General features: G+C 46.6%; 1 protein-coding gene across 1 annotated transcript; it reads right to left on the bottom strand.

The window, feature by feature from the left end:
- Positions 1 to 625: 625 nt before the first annotated feature.
- LOC119903366 (matrix metalloproteinase-23-like) lies at positions 626 to 9,090 on the bottom strand. Its single transcript, XM_038719510.1, has 8 exons — positions 8,711 to 9,090; positions 7,007 to 7,113; positions 5,633 to 5,772; positions 5,232 to 5,399; positions 4,936 to 5,100; positions 3,425 to 3,535; positions 3,178 to 3,304; positions 626 to 2,435 (listed from the first exon to the last, which is right to left on the bottom strand). The coding sequence occupies exons 1-8, from the start codon at positions 8,759 to 8,761 to the stop codon at positions 2,243 to 2,245; spliced, it is 1,062 nt and encodes a 353-aa protein (XP_038575438.1). The 5' UTR covers positions 8,762 to 9,090; the 3' UTR covers positions 626 to 2,242.
- Between the last annotated feature and the right edge of the window lie 251 nt (positions 9,091 to 9,341).

Below are 9,341 nucleotides of genomic sequence, written 5' to 3'. Positions count from 1 at the left end.
CAATTCACGGGCAACAGCTCTGGTAGACATTCCTGCAGTCAGCATGCCAACTGCACGCTCCCTGAAAACTTGTGACATCAATGGCATTGTGCTGTATGATGGAACTGCACATTTTGGAGTGGCCTTTTATTGTGGCCAGCCTAAGGCCTTTTTATTGTGGCCAGCCTAAGGCCTTTTTATTGTGGCCAGCCTAAGGCCTTTTATTGTGGCCAGCCTAATGCACACCTGTGTAATCCCCATGCTGTCTGATCAGCATCTTGATAAGTCACACCTGTGAGGTGGATGGATTATCTCGGCAAAGTGCTCACTAACACAGATTTTGACAGATTTGTGAACAATATTTGAGAGAAATAGGCCTTTTGCGTACATAGAGAAAGTCTTAGATCTTTGAGTACAGGTCATGATGAATGGGGGCAAAAACAAAAGTGTTGCGTTTATAGTTTTGTTCAGTGTAGATGTGCAGACTTTGATTCCATGTGATATATCGGAATCATCACACAGGACAAGGTCACGAGACAAATCTAAGGAGCCACAAAATGTCAACTCAAATTTTATCAATCAGTGTCATAATTCCTGTTATTGATCACTAGCTTCAGATTTTACACCTTAATATGAAGCAGACATGTTTTCATCAGTGGAGGTTAAAACAGCCGTCAGGTTTTATTTGTACAACAACCCAAAGGCAGTAAAATATATACCATAAAACACCTGATTATGTTCAGTGAGTTTTAGTTTTATACGTTTTTACAGTAAGTAGGAGAAGATCTGCGATGGGACGTCCACCCACCGTCCACCCACCTTTTTTAAGAGAAGTGGACGTTTAGAGTAATGGTTCTCAAAGTAGGGTCCGGGGACCCCCATCAAGGACCCCTGGGGGAAAGGGGAAGCATTTATTTTCACTATAATCCCATCGATAAGTAACAAGGGGGTCTAATGTGTTTCAGGGTCAGGGGTCCTTGACATGAAAAAGTTTGGGAACCACTGGAGTCAAAGCTCAGCAGTGAGGTCAAAGGTCACAGAAGGGGTTACATCTATCTCATTAATCTACGGTAATTCAAGTTAGCTAGCTAGTTAGCATTTCTACAATACGCTGACTGGTCCGTTTCAAACCCAGCTGACGTTTCCATGTGAAATAAACACAGAAACAGAAGAGCTGTGCTGTAAAACCCATGACCAGAAAAGTAAAGTAAGATCAAAGTAAAATGTAGACGTGCAGTTAAAAAATACAAAGAACTTGTAACCACTAAAATGAATCACAGCCTCAGAATTACAGATGGTACCGTGATGCAGCCGAAACCCCGACGTTTACACCAAAGCTGTTAAAGTGAACGGTCTCGGGTTTCCGCAGTGATATCTCACTGGAATTATGGGTACACAACATTAAGTACCAGCAGTCTCGTCGGGAGGGTTATGAGGACGTCATGTCAGGTCTACCTGACTCTCTACAGGGTTACAGGAACTTCGTGTTTACAAAAACACAACATTACAACGACAGCATCACGTCGCACTGGGGTGTCACAAGAACCGATACCAGGTCGATACCGAAATTCTGAAAACATGTCGGTAATCACGCTGACACACGCAGAGACAGCTCCAAGAAGGAACGCAGTAAGAGTCGTGTATGGAAGGACTTTGCATTAACAGTATTTTAGTTTGCGAAAGCTGGTATTACTGCTTCGCCTGGCCGATACATGACGTTCTACGGGTCCATCGCGTCCTGCAGGAAGGTAATGAGGACATGACATCCTATCGGTGTTTCCAGGTATGTGATGTCATGTTGAGATGAGTCCAGGGACACGACGTTCTGTCAGGAGCATTATGCGGACAGAAGGCCCTGCCGAGATGATTATAGGTACAGGACCTCCTGCTGGGATTGTGGGGATACAGTCCTGCAGCACATGGCATCATGCCACGATTTTCAGTGGTGAACAACATCCTGCAGGATTCGGGGTGCGTGACGTCATGTCTGGAGGATTAGGAGGACGAGAGGTCACGCTGTTATCAGAGCTGCCACAAGTTTACCATCTGGACCCAGAACCCTTTTTTCACACAGCGAAAGTTGGATCGTGTCCAGCTTGGAGTCACAAACCACCTGGTGTACATGTGGAGAACAAACCATCAGAAATACTGTGAAAAGGTCCAAACATGTTCAGAAATGCCTGCATAGATCCAGTCGTGCTGAGGGCTGAGTTCTGTCAACAAATGTGAAAACCAGCACTTCCCCCCGTCCCCGGCGATGCCCTCAGCTGTTGGACGGCTGTTCTGGTTTCAGTCGGATGGCCCAGGAGTTGGCAGATACGATGTCTCCCCGTCGATGGATGCGACAGGTGTAGACGCCCTCGTTGAACTCGTTGGCGAGAATGCGGAGGTCTCGGTCCTTCATGATGATGTAACCAGGGATGGAGGTCAGGATCTGCTCGCCGTCTTTATACCAGCTGGAGGAAGGAAAAGAGATTGGGTTTCAGGTTGTTGTTCACTAATTCATTCTTAAATCACTGTTAGGCGACTGTCTTGTGTTCACATTAAAGGGCACAATACTTCCTCTCCTGGTTTCAACATGACGTCAACTCTGCGAACTCCTGACGGGCTCGGCCACACCGAGCCACTGCTGACACTCCGGCCCCACCCCCTTCAGCTCTGGCAAACCAATCATGTCGCCACAGACTCCAGAGGTTTACCCGTCATCTCTCCTGAAGCTTTTTTGACTTCTGTGCTGGAATCTTTTTTGTTGATGGACTGACACCTTCAAATCCTGCACTACCGCTCGCTGACTGAAGCAAAACTCGATGCTTCTGTGGAGCCTCGTCTGTGGAAGACTGCACCTTAGCCCGCCTAGCTAGCTAGGTTTGCTTTTATTTGAGGTCAGATTTGTGTTCTGCCCGCCGACATACTCACAGCTACAACATGACATCAGACGGCTGCATATCATCAACGAGGATGAACTAATCCTGGACAATGAAATTTCACGTTTTCATAGTCGACGTTGGAAATAAATTGTTGTAAACTGAACCTCTTTTTAAGGTTTTGAACTTTTGCCCTCTGACGTCTGAAGACATCATCTGGGACTCAGGATACTTTTTAATGAACACAGTCATTAGTTGCAGCCACACATTGATCCATTCATTCGATCCCGTTTGGTTTTCATGTTTCATCAGGCCTCAGTATTGATCAGCTGACCTGACTTTGGGCGGCGAGCGGGGGTTTTTGGTTCCACAGCGAAAACCCACCACCTTCCCCCGGGGAACCATCTTGACCTTGACGTTGGCCGGAGGCGGCGTTGGTGTGGTCACCGCTTCCAGAGGCTCTGGAAGACAGGAAATGAGAGTCACACCAGAGACGGTTAGACAAACCTCAGAGAGAGCATCAGGTTTCTCAAGGCTGCAGCGGGGAACTGACTCGACCGTCCAACAGCAACCCGTCTCACCGTAGCAGAGGTCACAGCGCCGAGGACAGTTCTTCTTCATGAAGGTCTTCCTCCGCTCACAGAAGCCGAGTCGAGCCCACGGATCACAGACTCTCTTCTTATCCAGACAACCTGCAGACAAACCGCTGTCAGCTTTACTTCAGTAAACGTAGCAGTACCCCACAGAAGGTACAAGTACAAGTCCTGCATTTAAAACTTTACCTAAGCAGAAGCACGGCTTTATTAAGAGTCAGTGTTACACTACTCCATCACAGATTGTTTTATCACAATATTGTTACTAATAACTTGGACGCAGCATTTTAAGGATCCAGCAGGTTAATTTTTTTATGTACTGTTGGGTTGTTCTTAAAGAGGTCAGATTCTGCTCATTTCCAGGTTCGTAGTTTTATTTTGGGGTTGTACCCGAGCAGGTTTACATGATTTCATTTAAAAAGACACACCATGTGTTTGTCTGCACATCGCTGCAGCTCCTCTTCTCACCCCTTGTGCTAACGAGCAAAGGATCTCACTTCTATATGATCTTTGTTTGGAGCTGCACGTGCTCAGTACCTAGCAAAGGACTACTAGCCAATCAGAAGCAGAATAGGGCGGGTCCTGACAAGCTGGTATCCTTGGCTTCGGCTTCTAATTCGGTTCAAACCCCGGTTGCCCCGGCCTTTCTGCTTTTCTGTGTGGAGTTTGCATGTTCTCTCCGGGTGCTCCGGCTTCCTCCCACCAGACATGCTAGGTCGATTGGTGACCCTAAATTGTCCTTAGGTGTGAGCGTGAGTGGTTGTTTGTCTATGTGTGGCCCTGCGTACCCTGCCTTTCGCCTGATGCCAGGCAAGGGCTGGGATTGGCTCCAGCCCCCCCCCCTGTCCAGGGTGTACCTGTACGCAGGATAAGCGGTTGACGATGGATGGATGGATATCTTATTACTTTCCTGTACTGAATGGTTTATAGGTGACGACTTTATCTACTTCATCTCTGTAAAGAACAAAATATAAATAAATGTGTATTTAGGCTCCTACATGATAAAAATGTTGTTGTTTTTTTTTGTTCCTGAAATCCAGCCTGAATCCAGCCTCCTGTTGGGATCAGGATCAGGATCATCCGGATTTTTTGGATCAAAGGGATCCCAGTCCTACTAAAAACACCACAAACTGAAGGTTTGATCCAGATCAAACCCAGGACAGGATCAGGTGATCTGATCTGATTTCAGAATCCTTTTTTTCTTTTGAACAACCCATTTTCAAGATTTGATCCAATCTCATCAGATTAGTTATGAACATCCGGTGTCTCTCTCTCCTTGCTCCTCTGTCTCCTTCTGTTCAGTGTAGCTTGTATTTGCTCTGTCTCCAAAGTCACATGTGTTTGTTGCTGCTTGACATTCCTGTCTGTAACTCTGAACCTGATTTTGGACTTGAGGAGTTTTACTTCATCACTGTTTGGATTTTCTTTTTAAGGTTCACCTAGTCTAGACTACTTATCATTTTGGATTTGCCCCCCCCCCCCCCCCCCCCCCCCCTTACCGTAGAGCCTCTGGATGCCCCATACGTCGTCCTGGGCGATGTTCCTCTGGCCGGTGTAGGTGGCGTTGGGATGCATCAGAGCCTGAGGGTCTCTGGAGTGCCACAGGCCGAGAGCGTGGCCGATCTCGTGAGCCGCCACCTGGACCAGGTCGTTCAACCACACACCTGCAGAGTCACAGAAAACACCTGGAGTGTTAGAAGAAGAACAACCACCTGACAGATAATCTTCTTTTCAACAAACACAGGAGAGAAACTGTTCGGATCAGGTGGTACTCACATTACTGCAGTACAGTTACCTTGTTTCCAGCTGAACCTGGACTTGCCGAGGATCCAGAACTCGTGGTTGTCGAAGTGGATTTCTCCTCGTGGCGGCAGGAAGGCGTGAGCCAGCTCGCCGTTCAGGCCGTCAAAACACGGGTGGAGTGGAGACCACCAGCAGTCAGTGTGGTTGAAGGTGTAGAAACCTAACGCACACATAGAAGTTTTCACAACCATGAGACCACACTAACCTCAACACGACCGTGGAGGTCCAATGAGCCAGAAGAGACTCTGAACCTGTCCAGGTCACACTGAGGGGCACAACAGGTCCTGACTGTTGGTCGTATCGGTTCATTTCTGAGGTTTTAAACTAAACTTCTGGCCGTACCTTACACAATCTGTATTTTATTTTAACTCCTCCCCCTCGCCTTCTGCCTACCAATGGTAATGTCAGCGGTGGCGTTGCCGTCAGTAACCTCAGTGAAGCTCAGTGGTGACACGTCACTCCACTTGGTGAAGGCAATGCTGATGGCCTTCCTGGTGTCCTCCACATTAAGGGTGTTGGGATACTTTGTGATCCTGAAGAGACAGAGAGACAGAGACACAAAGAGACAGAGACACAAAGAGACAGAGACACAAAGAGAGAGAGAAAAAGATACAAAGTGACAGAGACACAAAGATGCAAATGGACAGAGACACAAAGATACAAAGAGACATAGACACAAAGATGCAAAGGGACAGAGACACAAAGATACAAAGAGAGAGAAAAAGATACAAAGAGACAGAGACACAAAGATGCAAAAGGACAGAGACACAAAGATACAAATAGACACAGACACAAAGATGCAAAGGGACAGATACACAAATACAGAGAGAGAGACACACAAAGAGAGATACACACAAAGAGACAGAGACACAAAGATGCAGAGGGACAGAGACACAAAGATACAAAGAGACAGAGACACACAAAGAGACAGAGACACAAAGATGCAGAGGGACAGAGACACAAAGAGACAGAGACACACACAAAGACAGAGATACAAAGAGACAGACACACACAGAGACAGAGACACACACAAAGAGACAGAGACACAAAGAGACAAATAGAAAGACAAATAGAAAAGGAGACAAGAGCCACAAAGAGACACAAAAAGACAAAGAGACAGAGAGGTTGGTGAATGGATCTCTGACCTTCACCTGTGTGTGATGTCATGTTTTAGGGCTGACCTCCACCTGTGTGTGTGATGTCATGTTTTAGGGCTGACCTCCACCTGTGTGTGTGATGTCATGTTAGGGCTGACCTCCACCTGTGTGTGTGATGTCATGTTTTAGGGCTGACCTCCACCTGTGTGTGTGATGTCATGTTTTAGGGCTGACCTCCACCTGTGTGTGTGATGTCATGTTTTAGGGCTGACCTCCACCTGTGTGTGATGTCATGTTTTAGGGCTGACCTCCACCTGTGTGTGTGATGTCATGTTAGGGCTGACCTCCACCTGTGTGTGATGTCATGTTAGGGCTGACCTCCACCTGTGTGTGATGTCATGTTAGGGCTGACCTCCACCTGTGTGTGTGATGTCATGTTAGGCTGACCTCCACCTGTGTGTGATGTCATGTTAGGGCTGACCTCCACCTGTGTGTGATGTCATGTTAGGGCTGACCTCCACCTGTGTGTGTGATGTCATGTTAGGGCTGACCTCCACCTGTGTGTGTGATGTCATGTTTTAGGGCTGACCTCCACCTGTGTGTGTGATGTCATGTTTTAGGGCTGACCTCCACCTGTGTGTGATGTCATGTTTTAGGGCGGTGTCTCCACCTGTATGTGATGTTGTGGTGAGTCCACTTGTGTCCCACGGGGTTGATGGCGTAGCGTCTGTGTCTCGTTCCTCCAAGTGTCTCCATCACTCTGCTGCTGCAGGAAGTCTAAAAAAACACAAAGCACATGACAGGATGTTGAACCAATCAGCAGCCTCCGAGCTGAGTGCGGAGCAGCTGCAGTTCCTTTAACATCCACTAGGTGTCGCTGTGAGCTCTACAGTAAAGATGTCAGTGACTGAAGGTTAGCGACCGTGTTGAGAAAGAGACAGAGGCCGGAAGACGCCAACTACGACTCCCAGGGTACATTTCACTAACCAACAGCCAATCACAGAGCTTCCTGTCCTGTGGCGCGCTGAGAAACAACCTGCACTTTAAAATCACACTCGACGGGTTTTGCGCTTACCTGTGACGACAAAGTGTTTTTAATTCACCATAACTCTCATTCACACCTCTGACTCTGACGGCAGCCGACGCTCATGGGAAATGTAGTCTTAAGACACAAAAGAAGTGAAAGAGAAGACCTTCCTCTGAAAACACCAGAAGAAGAAATCAGAGTTCACAGAGAGCGGAACAGAGTGATGAGTTTGGGGGTTTTGAGACGTGGCAGCAGATTCAGGACAGATGTGGAACCCTTTCTTTCATCTGCTGCTCCTCCTCCTCCTCCTCTCAGATATCTGTCACCCACATGAGAACCTCCCGCCCCTCCTCAAACTGAAACAGTGCTGTTCTCTGTTTACTGACGATAAAGATTTGAAGTACTTCCTGTTCTGTCTCTAAACATCTGTAAACCAGAGGTGCCAGACGGGATGAAGTTAAACTCTGAGAGAGAAGAAACAGCTCAGAAAACGACATTAAAGATGTTCACGCTAATAAAAACGAAGAAACATCCTGGTTTACATTAATGATGAAGAGTAAGAATAAAAACAGTACAACAGTCACAGGATAGTTTTCTTTCTGCAATGAGTACTTTTTTTTAAAGCAGGTACTTTTATAGTAGAAGAAGTTTAAATTGAAGATTTCTATTTTTAGCGAGAGTATCTGTACTTTTACCGTTTCCAACCAATCAGAGTCCTTGTGATTCAGACAGTGACTTGAGTACAGGATCAATAAATCAGTAACTATCTGACAATCTGATTACATGTTCAGACACAGAGAGCTGAGGGGCCAAGCTGCCAAAGGGCCACACAGCAGAGGGGCCACTCAGATTAAAATAAAAATACATGAATACTTATTTATTATCTTTATATTAATGTTCTTGTCATATTTTATTGATGCTCAGTGATTCTTTTCATTATTGATTAGTCTAGATTTTCTCTTATTGATGCATCTAAATGTGATGTGTAATGATTTGACAGGGACGAAGCACGTTAATGAACATCATTATAAAGAAACACTTCGGAGTTTGGCAATAACAATAATTTCACTCGATGTGTAAAACAAAAATTACAAATGGCAATAAACAACTACAGGATTCACAAATAGCACAGTGGGAAGCTGGTGCTGTAAATCATTTGTAAGCAGCTGTTTTCTAAACATATTCTCTGTCACGGAATCACTTCATGCTCACAGACTTGATGTGTCCTCTGAACATCTCCAGCAGAACTTCTGATTAAAGGCTTGAACAACATGAATCACCCATAAATGAACTTATTGATTGATCAGCTGCGTGTTGGACTCTGCAGAGCTTCACTGATAAACTGACCTTCATCATCACCATCATCATCATCACCATCAGCAGCAGAGGGGGGTCCATGATGGGAGCTGGACTCTACACACTCCGACTCATGACCCGCCCGTCACTCGGTCAGTGCGCGTGCCATTAGAGATTCCGCGTGTCCAGAGAAAACGTGTGCACGCAAAGATTAACGCAGTGACTCCAGGTTTCCTCAGATCCTTGTGGGTCCAGAAGAACCGACCCGGAGAACCGACCCGGAGACACGGTACAGCCGCAGCGCGTCCGGATCCGAGCCGGTTTTGAAAAGTTCCTGCTGTCTCCAAGTCTCTGTCCGGAGGTGACGCGGGTAGAGCAGGTTCTGGACCTGGTCCCGTCCTGCTCGACTCTGGAACAAACTGAGGGAACTTCCCGGACAGTGCGCTCGCTGCTGCAGAGGGGCAGGTCCGGGGGGGCGGGGTCAGGTGTGTGTGTGTGAGCGGTGTCCGTTTACACTGTGAATGTGGAGTTTAACCCTTCAGCTTCCGAATAAAACAAGTTAACTTCAGTATTAAAATAATTTTTATGTTTTGATAAGGAAATTATTGTCTTCTGTTTGTTCTGGATTTAAGCAGCAGATAAACTAACCCAGGCATGAGGTTCTGCTTGTGGCCTCTGGGGG

This window comes from Micropterus salmoides, unplaced genomic scaffold (genome assembly GCF_014851395.1).
Source record: "Micropterus salmoides isolate LMB-PRFRI ecotype aquatic unplaced genomic scaffold, ASM1485139v1 Ms_hic_scaffold_1482, whole genome shotgun sequence".
NCBI classification, from domain to species: Eukaryota; Metazoa; Chordata; class Actinopteri; order Centrarchiformes; family Centrarchidae; genus Micropterus; species Micropterus salmoides.
The sequence above is the reverse complement of the archived record's forward strand: the minus strand, read 5'-3'. Positions and strand labels throughout refer to the sequence as shown.